Source organism: Lolium perenne, chromosome 1 (assembly GCF_019359855.2).
Source record: "Lolium perenne isolate Kyuss_39 chromosome 1, Kyuss_2.0, whole genome shotgun sequence".
Taxonomy (NCBI): Eukaryota; Viridiplantae; Streptophyta; class Magnoliopsida; order Poales; family Poaceae; genus Lolium; species Lolium perenne.
This window is the reverse complement of record NC_067244.2, coordinates 262,175,739-262,192,660: the sequence shown is the minus strand read 5'-3', so window position 1 is coordinate 262,192,660 and position 16,922 is coordinate 262,175,739. Positions and strand designations below refer to the sequence as shown.

The following is a 16,922-nucleotide window of genomic DNA, read 5'->3' as shown; positions in this document are numbered from 1 at the left end:
ATAGGTCTATATTGTTGAATCCTTTCTGCCTCATTAACTTTCGGTAACAAGATTACTTCACCAAAATTTATACGAAATAATTCTAGTTGTCCTATATGCCTATGTATGTCTTATGTATTTCTGGATTCAACAAAAAAATCCAATGTTGCTTGCAGTTGTCCTTGAATTAGCATCATGCATCTCAACATGCAGCAAATATGTATAATTTCTTCTTTACTTGCAAGTCTTGTGATTTTAGATATGTCTATCAATGTAACGGTGTGCCTTTGCGCATTGGGGGCATTGGATATATTATGATCAAGACTGAAGATGTGGTAACATGCTGCACAAGAATGTTAGATATGTGCCCAAGGTTCAAGAAATATAATTTCACTTGTGTACGTTCAGGGTTTAAAAGGCATTTTCCTCCCTAAGTGTTTTTGTGTTGATGATAATGCTATTAGTGGATCATGTGCTAAGTGCGAAGTTACATTTTATAGTGGCACAAGACGGTTTGTCGCCCCTCAAATAGTTAGAACATGGAGATGGTATTTTCCAGCTCTTTTCTCGTTTTGAGCGTGAGGAAATATGTACTATCAAGAGAGCGTTTAGTAAGGATTGCTTGGAGGAATCAAGTTCACTTACCCAGATGCACCTCCACATCCATCCTACTCGTGGTTGAGAGATCCCAAAAAATGTTCATGTTTCTTCAGCTTAATCGGTAGTACCATCATCAAAGATGAGACCATAGATCATTAAAACCATATGTGAAACCATACCAACGAACACAACCAACGATTTAATCCTAGTACTAGAAGATTTGTAAAGTGTGCCAGTGGTAAAATTAGGAGTTAGCCCAACAACACTATACCATACCATCTTACACCCTCAGCATCACGCCGTGGGCCATCACCTCCCGTATCTAGTACACTGGTTGTCGCCGCTGATGCACCGCCACTGAAGAATGATTGGTGGAGGGTAAAAAATCTCTGGGACTAGGCCACACGGGGTCCCTCCTAGACCCCCACTTTGGATTTCGACATTTCACCTTGTAGCACTAATCTCAAAGCTCTCTTATGAAAAATGAGTGGCCATACCGGAAAGAAACAAGAAACATCGTTGTTATTGATAGAGGTAATTGTGTGCACAACACCACGAATACGAGCATGAGCACGAACGCTGGAACGCGGGCGGGCGGGCTATGCGTGGGTTCAGTCAAAGCTCTCTTATCGAGAGAATCAACATGTGATTGAATGGTTAGAAGGGCACTAGAGTTTAAATCACAGGTTTGATACTTTGGTGTCTTATTAAAAGGCGAAATATTTTTTAGTGGAGGCAACATTTTCATCGACAGCGAGGCGTTCGAGGTGATTTCGTCAATCTCAAGATCCGCCGAATCAGTTTGTTATACTTAGTCTCCTGAAGGTGCTCATAGAGGTAGTATATACATGCATGCGTTTATACGAGTAAGTACATGCACGTATGACGTTTGTACGGTGTTTCGCAAAAAAAGCTTTCTTATGAACCGAACCCCTTGTACCTGGCCGTGGAGATATATGCTTTTTTCCATCCATGGCAAAAGTCTGTCACGTGGGACTCCGGCTGCATAAAACCGAACTGAAACCGAAAACCGAAAACCAAACCTGAAAAAACCTAACTGCACCCGAAATTTCGGTTTTTACAGTTTTTAGTTAAGGATACAGTTAGCAGATGACCCTCGGTTAATTCGGTTTAAAACCGAACAACCGCAGTTTATACCGAAACTAACCGAATACAGCCCAGCACGGAGCACCGCTTTAAAGGCCCAGCGGCCCAGCTAAACTTGACCTAGTCCATCGTTTCGCTCGAACAGAGACACCGCGACCGCGAGCAGCAGGGGCGGCGGCGACCCCTAGCTCGCGACGCGCCATCCTCTGGCTCATCTGCTCCGCATCCTAGACCGGACTGGCTCCACTCAACTCCACGGTGACCCCCACATCCTGTCGTCGCCGTCCCCCGGCCGTCCGGCGACGCGCACCGCAGCAAGAGGCGTCGTCGAACTCTGGCCGTAGCTAGAGGTGCGTATTAGAAGGTGACTCACACTATAAATACACGCCCACGGCCATCCGTTTCCACCTCCACTCAGCCGCCGCCGTGCTTCTCTGCTAATTATCCAGGTACCTACGACGACAGGCTAGTTAATCCCCCATCTCTCTTCTTCGATTTTTCGTTTTCCGTCCTAATTGCCTGTTCTTTCTGTTATTGACCCGAAACTGTTGTAAAGAAGCACTAGCTAGGAGTACTGGTACCAGCCATGTTCTATGATTCCAGAAGATAACTGAACTTCCACAAGACAAACTAGTAGTATATCTGAAAAGTAGTAAAACACAATTAAGCGGCAGCCGTGACATCACAATTCACGGATTAATGAAAAAAAAACACAACCGGGTTGTGTGTCCAGTTTAAGACTTCAACTTTATGTACTCCCTCGTATGTTTATGAGGCCATGGTTTTTTTTTTTAAAATCTTGGTTTTTAACATCGAAGGGCATTATTTGAAATAAAAGAAGAAGTATTTTCTTCTTGCTGTTTAATGCTTATTTTTAGTGGTACTATACAATTTCTATCTTGTGGTATATGTATCACATATGAACACTTTTCCTATACATTGTAGGTAGGTAAATTATAAAGGTAGTGTGACAACTCAAAATGGGAGAGCCAGCTCATGGAGCTTCATCAGGACCAACTGGAGCAGTGGATCCTCCTACAGGTGTCCTCGACGGTCCTTCTGGTTAGCACTTGCTTTAGAGTACTATTTTCGCGTATGTTTATAACATATACTCTAGATTAATCCTCCCTGCAGCTCTGCTCAACTCGTTTGTCCCTTCTCAGATCTTGCTGGAACTCCTCCAGTGAAGGAGCCGAATACAAATGTTACAAGAAAGATGTATCAGAAACATCTAGAAGAAGAAGAAAAAGAGGAAGGGGAAGAGGAAGAGGAAGAGGATTATGAAAAAAAACATGATGAAGAAGAAGATGTATGCCATATCAAGCATTTGTTTATGAGTCACAAAATAAATAATTATCGTGTATGTCACTCCTTTGTTTTATTTAACTAATGTATGCCAATGTCTAGGATCAAGAAGGCGCTGCAGACATAAGAGCATGGGTCCGAGAATCTGATGACATATTCAAATACCGTGGGTGTTCGTGGCCAGAGGTTGTTGGTCTCAAGGCGAATAAGGCCAAGCGAATCATCCGGAAAGGCAAGCCAGATATCTATTTTGAAGTGGTTTCAGAGAGACAGTTGTTAACCATGTGCTACTGCTCAAGACGTGTTAGGCTCATAGTCGGTAGATCCAATTGCGTTGTGCGAACTCCCCGTGTTGGTTAGCAACAGCGGAATACCATGCCCAGACTCGCACCCCCGCTTCATGAAGGCATGCAGTGTTCGTAATGCATTTGAAAGCATGTACTCCTACCTATGAATACTAGTCGAAACAATAAAACACATAAGTTGTTTTTATATGGATGCTTGGTGATGTAGCGCTCGTAATTTGAAAGTGCCGTACGTTGCAAACCCCAATCCCATTTCTGCATGAGGGAATCTCATTCATAATTAGCATCTGTTATACTAGTTCAAATATAAATACATTAATTCAGTTTTTGGATGATGAAGCCGTGAGGTTTTCCATTAGTAGAGAGTGATAACATCTATTTCCCCCTTTTTCTTGTCCGTAAAACAAGTAATTCATATGTACAACGAAGCATTATGGCTTCTTAATCTAGTGTCTAGTTTTTCAAGAGAATCTTGTTGATATTTGTGCATGCCGTAAGATATTTGTAAAATCTACACAAACTATGTGCTATTATAGGGAAAACCTGACACTCCGTAGTTTGATAGCTTGAGAAGAAGTCGAAGAATAGAAAACCAACAGAGCTGGACACTCATGAACACGATTGTTCTTAATATACACCGCGAAAAATATATAGGACAACCTTTCATAACGAGATTATAAAAACAAAACAGGAGCATTCTTTCAGGGGCAGTATGTTTTGGACGTTTGGCTGACCCCTCTTGCATCTCAATCAACTGAAGTACTCTGTACTATTTGCTCTGATTCATAATAAGTGTCGGAGATTTAGTACTAAGTTAGTACAATTTTTATACTAAGTTCTCACCACTTATTACGGATAAAAGGGAAAAGTTGTTTTAATATGTCAATTTAAGTAAGCTTTTCTAGGCGAGATCAACCTAAATGTTTACTAGACCATGCAGGGGATCAACTTAAGTAAAGGTGTTTTCTCCTCTCTCAAAAAAGTACTGTACTAAGTTTATATTTTCATAGACTTTATTTAAGCTGGGAGTCCTTAAGAAAGTGTGAGAGGATTTCTTTTTACAGCCAAAGTAACCTTTATTAATCAGAAAATAGGAAGGTCCTTTACAAGATGAGGCTTAAGAAATTCTGGAGGTTTATCTAGCCAGAGACGTGGAGAGGATCTAACCTGCCTCGCTAACTCATCTGCAGCATCAATTAATCTCTGGGGAGTGTTACAAATACAGTAAATTTTGGTATCTAAAGACAATTATAAAGAATAGCAGCTGCTGAACCGATATATTGGCCCTTATTGTTCATTGCTTCAACGACTATCAAGTTACCTGAATTTACGACAATGTCGTTGCATCCCGTGTGTAATGCTAGTTCCATGCCATGATGCAAGGCCCTCGTTTCAGGCTTTTCAGCCACCCCAACAAAAAAATACCTGACACCCGGCCAGGCACACCCACACAATAATCTCATTCAGTCCATCTGATCTGCGCCAGCCGCCGCCTTTGCTCATCGCCGAGGTACGATGATTTTCTTCATCTTCTCATGGGCCTCTATACAGTTAGAGGATGTTATATGCTTAATCAATGTCAGCCTTATATATAGTTAGAGGATGTTATATGCTTAAAATGACCCTGTCTGGCCCCACCTCATAGCATGAGCCACCATCCCTCTCCCTCTCCAGCACAATCTTAACTCTAACCCCTTTTGCACACTATTCCGAGCTAGACAATGACCATGGTGAAAGATCGACACGGCTCCCACGGGGTCCATGAGCTGCCGGAGGAAGCATCTGAGACGAATGCAAGGGTAACGGAGGAGCAGAACATGCTCCCACCAGCAACCACGCAAATGTTGATGTTATTGTCGGAGAAAGCGGAGGTATGGTTTTCTCTCAACAAAATTTTATTTCGAAACAATGATTTCTTCAGCCATGCACCTTGAGCCTCCGTGTAATTGCCTCTTATCATGTCAAAAAAAAATGATGCGTGTATGTGATGGATTTGTTATGACTGTACCGGAGAATATCAAATGCCACGCACGTATTCTAATCTATAGTAAAATAATTTTGTTTCGAATCATATTGTTCAGTGAGTTTTCTTAAAGAGCCACTTCAAATGTGTATCATGCCTAATCACAATGTTGCTTACCCTACTGAAGGAACATCGCCAAGTGTGCCGATGTATAGGCAAAGTTCATCTATTAAATCTTTGGATTGGCAGATGTTGAGAGAAGCAATGATTGCGAGATGAATCTAATTTATGATGATAGTTTTGATGTTTTGATGTTTTTAGGGGGTCCATCCATAATGACACAATCCGTGGGATCAAATGTGTGGTCTTCATCATCTTCTAAGTCTCGATTCCTTATATTATCATCATTCAAATGTGAATCCACCAAAATGACTGTTAGTTTGCTTCTAAAATCTGTCATACTGGCATATTAATCAAGCAGGAACTAAAGTTAGTTTTCAAAAAACAATGATACAATCTGGAATAAGTATCATGATATGGAACGAAATATACATGTTGCAAATACCGCCGGTGGTGCCTAAATACCGCCGACGCAATGAAGAATTTGTGAGCAGGGGATAAGGGTCGGCCAGGCAAATTACCACCGGCGCACCAACATGGTGGTGCGCCGGCTGTAAGGTATGCTCCTATTTTGCAAGATAGAAAATTTAAAAAATCCTTCGAGATGCCCATATGTTATGTCATTTAGTTTTACTGAAAATTAACAAAAATGAATTTTGACTTTCTTTTTTGCAAAATGGTATCATGTTGGTGTAAAACGGCTTTTATGGTTGCATACATTCTCTAATGAATTTTTTTATATCAAAATATATCTACGGAAAATTTTACATCCGATTTCAACCCCCTCTGGGCGTTTAGACAATTTTTTTGATTCGTCAAATTCAAAATGGAAACATGAGTTTTTCCAGGTTTTAGATTTTGATGAAAAAAATAGAAAATTGTTCGCCGGCGCACCACCATATTTTATGCGCCGGCGGTAACCTAGCTAGGCTATATATGCTCAAATCAGCCGGCTCACTTCTCCTCCTCCTCCCTTGCACTTCTCCTTCTCTCTTTCACTTCTCCTTCCTCCTCCTCCTCCTCCTCCTCCTCTCTTCCTCCCTTCTCCTCCCCTCTTCGTCCCTCCTTCTCTTCTTGTTCTCCTCCACCTCCTCCTCTCTTCCTCCTCTCCACGACCACCTCCTCTCACTCCGGCGACCACCCTCCGACGAGCTTCTCCGTGACCACCTCCTCTCACTCCGACGACCACCTACTCTACCCTTCAACAGCAGATGACCACGGCAATGGAGGTCATGACCTAGAACTTGACCTAGATCTAGATCTTATCAGCCTTTTTTAGAATCCTGAAAAATATACCGCCGGCGCACCAGATGGTGCACCGGAGATAAGCCGTTACCACCACTTTGTTCCCATCGGTGCGCCAGCGGTATAGCCGAATTTGGTGCACCGGCGATGGGCCTTTTCCTAGTAGTGAGCCAGGCCGTGGCCTAGTACTATGGGGAATGACATGGAGCTGAGCGGGCAACAAGTTCACTGAGCCGGCTAGTTTGACCTCAAGCCGAAGTTCGATGTGGTTGTTGTGTTGGGGAGGTGGCCCTGGATTTAGCATGACTTCCGTGATTTGTTGGTCATCATCTAGGTAGCGAGGACTACAAGACGGCTGGTCGTGCGGCGTAGTGGCCCTTGCATGGTTGGGCAACTGATTTCCTTTTCTGTGTGGTTATTTCGTCCGGTTTTTAATAAACAGAACAATACATGGTTTTTTGCCCCTCGTTTTACTTATAAATTGGGCCACCTTTGTGACTTTATCTATCTAATCAAGCGACACAAATCAATTGCCTTATAAAATCAAAAATAAAAACGTACTCCTATAAGAATTTCATGAGCAACCGTAATTTTTCGTAAAGATCACTGTACAGGTAGCTGATGGATGCATGTGGGTACGGTCTTCGCGGTTAGTTTGATTAATTCTGGTCGCTCCAATCGACGATATACAGAGAGGCTTTTTTTAATGATATACAGAGAGTTTAATGGCCAATAAAATAGTATATCAGACGAGTTGGTTCCATGCATGGTATTAGTATTTAGTATGACGGGTTGGACCTGCCGGCTGTTAAAATGCCACGATCTAATCCATCGGCTCCGATTACAGCCCATCTCCAAATAAGCCCTAACTAATTAATCAATCCGTGACTGACTATAAATATACGGCCGTCCGCTCATCTCTTCTCCGTTTCCCCTCCGTCCTACCGCCGCCGTGCCTCTCTTAACCATGGTAAGTTAATCTCCTTTCTCCAATCTCTATCTTTTTTGTCTTACTATTTGGGTTGTGCCACGGCTAATTTTGCATACAGTTCTCGTTTACATGGCGTTCCCCTTTGGCGTGAGTGAATTTTGACCGATATGTGTCATAAATTTCTATATGATTGAAATCTTTTTTTACAAACAAGAATTCATGGATATAATTTGCAACCATTATCTTGGTACTCCGATTATATTCACGAACAATGTCAGTACTCGCGAATAGGGACTCTTCAAATTTATTCTTCTACTCCATTATTTCCGAAAATGTCTGCTGTGTTGTTTGACCATGGATTAATCAGTGGACAAAACGGAACAGACCATGCATTGATTCATGAACAAAACAGAACCAGCCATTTTTTTGGCTTAACTTGTTTGCAAGGTAAATATAGGAGAGCCAATCAGCTTCCCCGGCCTCATGCATCGACTATGCACGCGGCCACATATTTGACGAATTAATCCGATAGAATGATTTGAAATGATAAAAAACTATTTTCTTTTAGTTGCCCTTTTTAATTTGTGAGTAATGCCTTTAGCGTTTGGGTGCATATGCTCTCTTTATTTTTAAATGCATCTTTAATATATTTAAAATGTTAAAAATTACGTGCGCACAAAGTCTTTCATAAACATCGACTTGTCTTTAGGCTGTGTAGAAAGCACAAAATTTCGTCAATCCACAACTAGTTACTTAACCCCCTCAAGAATACCCATGTGGAGCTTCTCTTCCTTGACCCCCTCCTCTCTCCCCCTCGCCATCGCCGGCCATGGTGGCCAGCACTGGGTGGGAGAGGGGTCTGGCTCCTAGTGGTTGTAGGTTCTTTAGTACATGTTTCTTCCTCGGTGAATAATCTGGCGATCAAATCTGGAGCCTCTGTTCTTCTCCCTCCTGCCTTTCTTCGTTGGGGAGAGGAAGCGGTTGGCTCCTATGCTGACACCTCTCGGCCGGATCCATGGTGAGGAGTAGCTTCGGCTCTCCTTGCTCCTTTTCCCCTCCTTTCTCTTCTCTGAATAAGTAAGGAGCCCCCAAATTTCTTGCCATGATTCGTCCTGGTCATCAAGGTGGTGGAGGGAGGGAGGAGTTGCAAGATCTGAATGGGGTTCCTAATGGTGCTGCTATCTCAGATCGCAGCCAAGAATCCAAGCTATGTCTTTCTCATCATGGTGACGTTTAAGGCTGGGTGCTTGTCTTCCTTGGCTGCTGGGCAACGGACCAGTGGTAGGGGAGCTTCGAAGCTTCACTTTGGAGGGCATCTGCGACAGTCATGGCTTGGTTGTTGCCTTTGCTGGTCGAAGGGCGACCCCTCTGCCCTCGGTCACCGGCGACGGTTTCTTCCGACCGGTGGTTTCTGATGTTCAACAACCTCTAGGCTAGCATATCATCAAGGAGGCCTCTTAGCTCCATCACAGCAAGCTCCCGGAGCTCCATCCTAAGTGGTAGCGGCCCCGGCGTTGGTTTTCTTGGTTGTGGTGTGTGGCGGCATTGCGGTGGAGATGGAGCTGGACCCGCTTGTGCTTTCTGTTTTAGATCTAGGGTCCTTAGTGCAAAAAGTGTGGACTGGTTTGTAATTTACTTTTCCCTTATGGTCTACTTTGTAAGATGTACTTCTACCTCTTTTAATCAATAGAGCTTCTCGGTCCTTCGGGACCGAGCCCCTGTTCAGAAAAAAAGAAAATTTTGGTACTAAACATAAAGGTTTTTTATGAGACATGTTTTTTGTATTTTACATCAACCACAAAAATATCGTTTTTCATGAAACTGTAGAAACAAACATAGATTGTTGAGATTAGGAATATGTATATTGGGTGGAGGGAGCATATGCACCCAGGAGGTGAATTGAAATTCCCTTCAATTTGTACCTTTTTATCTACAACTATTTTGTTACTAACACTAGTCTCACTTTATCCTCTCTTCTATGCATTGAGAGTCACTCCCCCTCCGTAGGCTCCCCTCTCCCCCTCCTCCGGGAGAGGGGAGTCTGGACCCCTGTGAACACGATAGTCTAGATCTACTAGTTTTTCCACTAGCGGAGAGTGTCGTTATGTCGAAGGGATCTAGGTCTCCAACGCCTTTGAGTTGCTTCAGTTGACTGGTATGGTGTTGTTCCTCTGCATGGAGCTCTAGAGGTTGGAGATGGAGATGGGAGGAGTTTCTCTGTCCCTCGCATCTTCCCTCTTCAATAATCTTGAAGTGAAGCCAGCAGATCCAGAGGTCAAGTTGATGTGGTCTTGGTTCTTGGTGACTGCTTCTTCAATGACGGTATCAGTGGGCTCTTAGCATTGTCGTTGGCCTTGGTGACAGGAGGAAGGAGAAGAGGAGCACGGTGGCCCGTGCGAGTTGCAGGTGGTCTTGGGAGTAGCACGGGGAATCTTCAACTGTTGCACCAGCTTCGAAGCGACGACAGAGGTTTACCGCTGCCCTCGAGTTTGATGTTTTCTCGAGTTTCTTGGTCCTCCATTGGAGGATCTTCGATGGCTTCGGTGTGGCCGAGCAAGTCCAAGCGTCCCGAGGTGGTGTTTTCCCCAGTGGATGCAAGGATGGCCATGTGTGAGAGCCCAACTTCATCTGCGGTGATCAAGGACTTGATTGCATTTATGTGATGTCTTTTATGGTGCTTAGCGCAAAAAAGCTAGACCGTGTTGTATTTTTCTTTTTCTTCGAGGTCCTTTCTGTAAAAAGGTTGTCCATTGTTGTTTTAATGCAAATTCCAAGCCCTTCAGGGCCCTACTCATTCAAAAAAAAATGGAATCCACAACTTATACCTCCTGGTGTTTGCATTGTTGAACCATATAGGACTAGAGAAAAATCAAAATGGAGGAGCACAGTCACAATGGAGCTTCACCGGGACCAGGTACTAGAGCCTTGGAGCCTCCTACAGGTTGCCATTATTTATTGAAGACTAGTTTTGGACATGTTGGGTATAATACTCTAGATCGTTCTTCTCATTTAGACTACATTGATCCCCACTTAGATCTTGTTGAAGCTTCTCCACTGGAGCAGCAGAAGCCGGGTGCCAAGATTACAAGAAAGATGCCCAGCATACCTGCGGCATCATCATCGGTGAAACCAGAGGTATGATTTGTCTACCACTTTATAGTTCCTTTGATGTACGTATACTACAGTGACAAGCTTTTCTTCAGCACATTTCAGCTATATGCAACTACGTTATTTGCTTGACCTACCATGCAAATAAACTACTACGTATGTCTATAAAACTATAAAAGGATATCTTAGATTTATCTAAATTTAGATGAATCTAGACGCTCTGGGGGCGATGTTTTGGCACATGGGAGTGTATGCTCCCTTTATTTTAAAATACATGTTAGACACATTTTAAAATGTTAAAAAAAGTGAAATAAAAATTTCGCACATACATCTTCATGTGCTACGCGCTCACAAAGTCGTCTCATGAAAAATCAACTTATCGTGTGGCGTGTGTAAAAAAGATAAAATTCGGTGCTAAAATAAAGACTTGTCACAAGATAAATTTTCTCTTTTTTCACGTAGACTACAAAAGATATCATTTTTCGTGAAACTTGATGAACACACATATATTATGGAGATGTACATGTAATATTTTTTTGTCTAATTTTTTTAACACTATGCTTTTGTGGTAGAGGGATCGTACACATCCGGAAGCCGAATTGAGTTTCTGACTCTTTAGTATGTATGAAGTGTGTACATGTTTCTTTGGTAAACTTAGAATATATCTTTGATCTTCACTTTACAATCTAACAAGAAAGATTTCGCTTAACCTATGTTATGTTCAGGTTCAACAAGGTGAGACAAAGCGGATAAGTTATCGATCAGTTTATTCAGATTTTAACAAATACCGTGGGTGGTCATGGCCAAAGGTCGTTGGTCTCAAGGTAGACAAGGCTAAGAGGATCATTAGAAAGGGCAAGCCGGAACTCCACTTCGAAGTCCTCTCGAAAGACGCAATGCAAACCTGTGATGGTAGATCAATGCGTGTCAGGCTCATAGTCGACAAATACAACCGCGTTGTAAAAACCCGCCATGTTGGTTAACTAATTACATGGGATTTGATTGCATATGTATATAAATAAAGAGTACTATGAGGAGACTTGTGTTTAATTTTCCTCTGTTTAGTGAGGACTTTCTTTTTTGATGAGCATCTAATTAAATGCCCGACTTTCTGAATTCTTCACAATACGCAACAAGAGTGTTAGCTAGCGCTAACAAATTCAAGTAGCTTACAGATAGCCATTGTTACTTGATGGGGTTAAGTTCGTGGATTGGTGGGTTATGACCATACAAGCTTTCCCCAACGGTGGCCCACAAGGGCACTTCCTCGATGATCTTGCTCAATGGCGGCCCATAGGGGCACTTCCTCGATGATCATGATCATAGCTTGGTAGTTGCCAAAGCGGTGTAACGCAGTCATCTTGGACTACTCATGGTCTGATCCCTTGGTTTGCTCGACATGGTAAAGACGAAGGCCAAATTGGTGTTGTGCTGCTTCCGTCGGCTTAGTGTGCAGAGTGTCATGTTGTACCTAGGTGTTGCGAATTTTTGGCACAAAGGACCACCTAGCTCAATAAATTGACAAAAAAGACCACCTATGAGTACAATCGACAGAAAAGACCACCTCCTGGATGGAGTTGTAAACGGCTCGATCGGAGAGCGTTGAACGAGATGGCGCGATCGAGAAAAAAAACAATGCTAGAGCGGCTGCCATCTGGGCCCTACATCCCTGGGCGTGCGGATTTGCGTTGACTCGGTCGGCGAACCCGAGAATTCGCGATGCACCACATCCCGGGCCACCATAGGAGACGTTTTGGACGCTTTCGTCGGGCTAGGTGGCCTCAAAAACGAGAGAAAAAAAAGTTTTGACATGCACCACAGAGAGACCCAAAATCGTCGGCCATGGTGCACCAGCAACCACGGCGCGACTTCAACTTCGTCGGCCATGGCAACTTTTCTTGTAGTGTGGACAACTCGGTCAGACAAGCCACCAAAAGGGGCAAAAACATCCTAGGCGTTCCTTTCGCCCTGAACAGTGACAACTTTTCACATCAGCCACACGATTCTGTAAATTTTTCTTTACCTTTGGTTGCTCCTTCATGGTCTATGACGAGTGGGGCCGTTCACTTGCGGGGCCAGCAGAAAGAGGCACTGCAGGCGCTCGCTTGTGTCGCCGGATTCCCTCTCTTCGCGTAGCCTTTTTCACAACAACCTTAGGCCGGTGGTGGACAACCCCTTGTGTACCCGGCCGCTGCGTCTTCATTCCCACTGCGTCGTGGTCCCTTTGGCTGGGGGGTGTGCTGGTCAGCGAGAAGGGTCTTTATTCCAACGGTGCTCAGCCATGTGCTCCCTTTTTTACCGCTGAACGCGGTAAGGCGCATACGTGGGCGGGGCCTGCCGTAGTGGAGACAAGCGTCATTGGTCGAGGGTGTGCTTTACATCTGCGACTATGTTTTCTACCCGGACGCGCCTGGTTGTTCCGCTTGCGTGCCTGGGCTTCCACGTGTTGCCTCCGCGTTAGCGGGTACGCATCCCAGCGAGGCAACTGGGTACTCGTACTAGTAAGTCAAGTTGTAGTGTCTCAAAGGGTAAAACAACAATTGTAGTGTCTCAAAGGGTAAAACAATAATTCTCTGCTGGAGGTTGAGTAGTTTTAATTGTGGTTAATAAACACTGCCACTTGTTTTTAGTTGCTATCATTTTTCTACTTCGTAATGGTAAAAAGAGGATTCTCTTATTTATACTAAACTTTTTTATTTTCTTGTAACTCTTTCTCTCTCACACGATATAAAATTTTAAAAATTATAATTTAGTTATTGTATTACAAAGTACAACATATTATAACACAACTCAATGTAAAAATTCTTATCTTTATTGCATAATTTTGATCTCTGTGATGGAAAATTCACTTATTGTATTATCAAAATGCACAAAACTAATGCACATATTGCAAACAAAGTGGTGTCATTTGTTTCCTTGTACACACATTGCATCTCAAATTTTTCCTAGAGCGAATTATTCTAGCCTAGAGATAAAATAAGAAGGAAAAAAATCATATGTCTTTGAAAATTAACTTGTGCCATTTAACTGAACGAAAGGAATATGTATGTGTTTGTTTCTATTTTAACAGCCTTAATACATATATAGTAGAGAGCTTTGACATTGATAGAAGTTCGAAGATGTGTCACTTTAGGGTTATAGAAAATTCTAGAGAAAGTGAAATATCTATGAAGGATATGTACTCAAACCATCAATATAACTTGTTTATTTGTTTTCTAGGACAAACTATGTCTTATGTACATATGGATTCAACAAAAACAGTTAATGTCGCATGCGGTTGTCCTTGAATTAGCATCATGCATGAGATGTGAGTTGTTGAGGCATGCTTACCTTAGCCATAAATAATTTATTGTTGATTAGCTTGACTAAGCTGGTAGTACGTTTTCCTAACTCAATGTTTCAAAATATTTTGCAACATATTTTTTACATTTTCCATATAACCGAAACTCAATTTATGAATATAGTAGTAGCTAAGTACCTATTGCTAAGAAAAAAAATTCAGAATGTTCACCTTGGATAACCAAAATAATTTTGTTACATTTCTCGAAAAAGTGGGGAATCAAGAGATACGTTCAATAATGAACACGCGAAGAATAATATACTTTCAAATTGCCAGATGCGAAAATACCCATAGTTTTCAACACACTAGGAAATTTTCAATATAAAATGATAAAATAGGAATAAAAAATATACTACATAAATAGAACTAGGAGTAATTAAAAATGACCAACTAAGAGACATTAAATTTGGAGCAGGTCCCCAATGACATGTATTAGATGAAAATAAAAAGAGAAAGAAGAGCTAATTACGCTAGACTTATTCCCAGTCCAGTACGTGCAAACTAGTTCCACAACTTGCAAATGGTGAAACCGCCATCCAAAAACATAACTACTACTATAGTAAACGTGAACCCACTCGTCTTGCCCGCTTGCAGGAACTATATATCCCGCCGCGCCTCCTCGATCTCTCCGTCGTAGGCCACTGCATTCCTCCGTGCCGTGGCCACATCCTACTTCCCCTGCCGCATGCAGCAGCTCGCCGCGCGAGCCCGCTCCCCTCCCGTGAGACGTCCGTCGACGCGGCCGCCTCCTCTAAACTGAGGGCGCCACTCGCCGCCCCTCCCCTCCCTCTGGTCGCCGCCCCGCAGCATGGCCACCCTCACCAGCAGACGCCATCGGCGCCTTGCTCTGCCCCGCCCCGGGCTGCCCCTCTACACCACGCCGTCCCGACGTCGGCCTCCGCTAGTTGATGGCCTTGTACCGGGCCGTGGACACGTTTTTTTTCATCAATCGCAGCAGTTAATTTAGGAGGTCACCCGGGGCGGCCCGGATAAAACGCCTGGATCGATCGGATCCAATTACAGCCCGAACAAATTCATTTACCCTAACTATAAACACACGCCCACGGCCATCCGTTTTCACCTCCAGTCTGCCGCCGCCGTGCTTCTCTGCTAATTATCCAGGTACGTACGCTGATCGATCGATAGGTCAATTAGTCTCCTTCTCTCGTCTTCGATTTTCCTTTTTGTCCTATTTGCCTCTTCTATCTGTTATTGTGCCGAAACTGTTTTACCTAAGTATTACTCCATTCATTCTAAAATTAAGTGTTCGCGAAATTGTATAGATTAATGTGGTAGAAAAATCTGGGACTACTTGCTACAATCCATAATAAGCGCCACTGATTTAGTACAAATGGAACAAAACTTCCACGAGACAAACCTGCACCTGAAAAAGGTAGCAAAAGTGTAAAACACAAGCGGCAGCCATCATATCACCGTCATATTATAGCACCGCGACTGATTGTATTCATGTATTTTTTTTTTTTGCGAAATTGTATTCATGTATTAGCGGAAAAGAAAAACCCAACCGGCTGTGTGTTCAGTTTAAGAAATTATTATTATCACGAGGCCATTGGATGATTTTTTAAATCTTAGTTTGTAACTTGGAAGGGAATTATTCGAGATAAATAAAAAGAAGAAATATTTCCCCCTTGTCACTGGTAACTACTAGATTAATTCTTTTTATTGGTGCTTTTTAAATTTTTAAGTGTTGTTGTATATGTGTACACTTTTCCTATAAATTGTAGGTACAGATTATAAAGGTAGTTTGACAAATCAAAATGGAGGAGCCAGTTAATGGAGCTTCACCGGGAACAGCTGAAACAATTGATCCTCCTACAGGGATCCTCGGTCCTGCTGGTTAGCACTTGCTTTAGAGTACTTTTTTCCCCTTACATTTGACATAATACTCTAGATTAGTACTCCCAGCTCTGCTCAACTCCTTTGTCCCCTCTCAGATTTTGCTGCCACTCCTCCATCGAAGGAGCCGAATAGCAATGTTACAGGAAAGATGTACCAGCAACATCTATCATCATCATCAGACGAAGACGAAGAAGAAGAAGTTCATTATTATGATAAAAAGGAAGAGGAGGAGAAAGATGTATGGCATATCAAGCACTTGTTCATTAATCACAAAATAAATCACCATCGTGTATGCTATTACTTCGTGTAACTAACGTGTGCCAATGTTCAGGATGAAGAAGGCGATGCAGAGGAAAGAGGATGGCTCCGAGAATCTAACATGTACAAATACCGTGGGTGTTCGTGGCCAGAGGTTGTTGGTCTCAAGGCAAATAAGGCCAAGCGAATCATCGGGAAAGGCAAGCCAGATATATATTTTGAAGTGGTTTCCGAGAGACAGTTGTTAACCATGTGCTACTGCTCAAGGCGTGTTAGGCTCATAGTGGACACATCCAACTGTGTTGTGCAAACTCCCGATGTTGGTTAGCAACAGAGTATCGTTCCTAGACTCGCACCCCCCCATCTTCATAAAGGCATGCATGCATTGTCCTTAACACATTTGAAAACATGAATAGCCTAAACACGTAAGTTGTTTTTATATGGATGTTTGATGATGTAGCACTCATAATTTGAAGGCGCCTTTTGGCCCTTGCAAACCCCAACCCCATATATCCATGAGGGAATTTCATTCATTAATTAACATCTATTATACTAGTTCAAATATACATACAACAATTCAGATTTTGGATGATCAAGCTGTGATGATTTTGCATTATTTGAGAGTGATAACATGGATATTGGATTTTTCTTGTCCATAAACCAATAATTCATGGTTTATTGGATAGATGCCACTACAACTTCCGCCTATTGAGAAATGCCACTGCAATTTGAGAAAGTTGAAAGTTACAGCATCATTTTTCAAATACGAGGAAGCTGCAGTGGCATTTATCTAAGTAACTC

The 16,922-nt window shown here is 42.7% G+C and overlaps 2 protein-coding genes and 1 long non-coding RNA gene across 3 annotated transcripts; all 3 read left to right on the top strand.

Moving 5' to 3' along the window:
* Positions 1 to 1,803: 1,803 nt before the first annotated feature.
* LOC127327786 (uncharacterized) lies at positions 1,804 to 3,483 on the top strand. Its single transcript, XR_011750787.1, has 4 exons — positions 1,804 to 2,135; positions 2,632 to 2,748; positions 2,850 to 2,995; positions 3,094 to 3,483. It is a non-coding gene; the product is annotated as an uncharacterized lncRNA (long non-coding RNA).
* Positions 3,484 to 7,470: 3,987 nt separating this feature from the next.
* On the top strand, positions 7,471 to 11,713 carry LOC127327680 (uncharacterized). Its single transcript, XM_051354475.1, has 4 exons — positions 7,471 to 7,594; positions 10,412 to 10,469; positions 10,590 to 10,690; positions 11,389 to 11,713. Exons 2-4 carry the CDS (start codon positions 10,430 to 10,432, stop codon positions 11,644 to 11,646), a joined length of 399 nt encoding a protein of 132 aa, XP_051210435.1. The 5' UTR covers positions 7,471 to 7,594; positions 10,412 to 10,429; the 3' UTR covers positions 11,647 to 11,713.
* A 3,321-nt stretch (positions 11,714 to 15,034) lies between these two features.
* On the top strand, positions 15,035 to 16,622 carry LOC127327677 (uncharacterized). Its single transcript, XM_051354457.2, has 4 exons — positions 15,035 to 15,125; positions 15,749 to 15,860; positions 15,959 to 16,101; positions 16,195 to 16,622. The coding sequence occupies exons 2-4, from the start codon at positions 15,782 to 15,784 to the stop codon at positions 16,447 to 16,449; spliced, it is 477 nt and encodes a 158-aa protein (XP_051210417.1). The 5' UTR covers positions 15,035 to 15,125; positions 15,749 to 15,781; the 3' UTR covers positions 16,450 to 16,622.
* Positions 16,623 to 16,922: the final 300 nt, after the last annotated feature.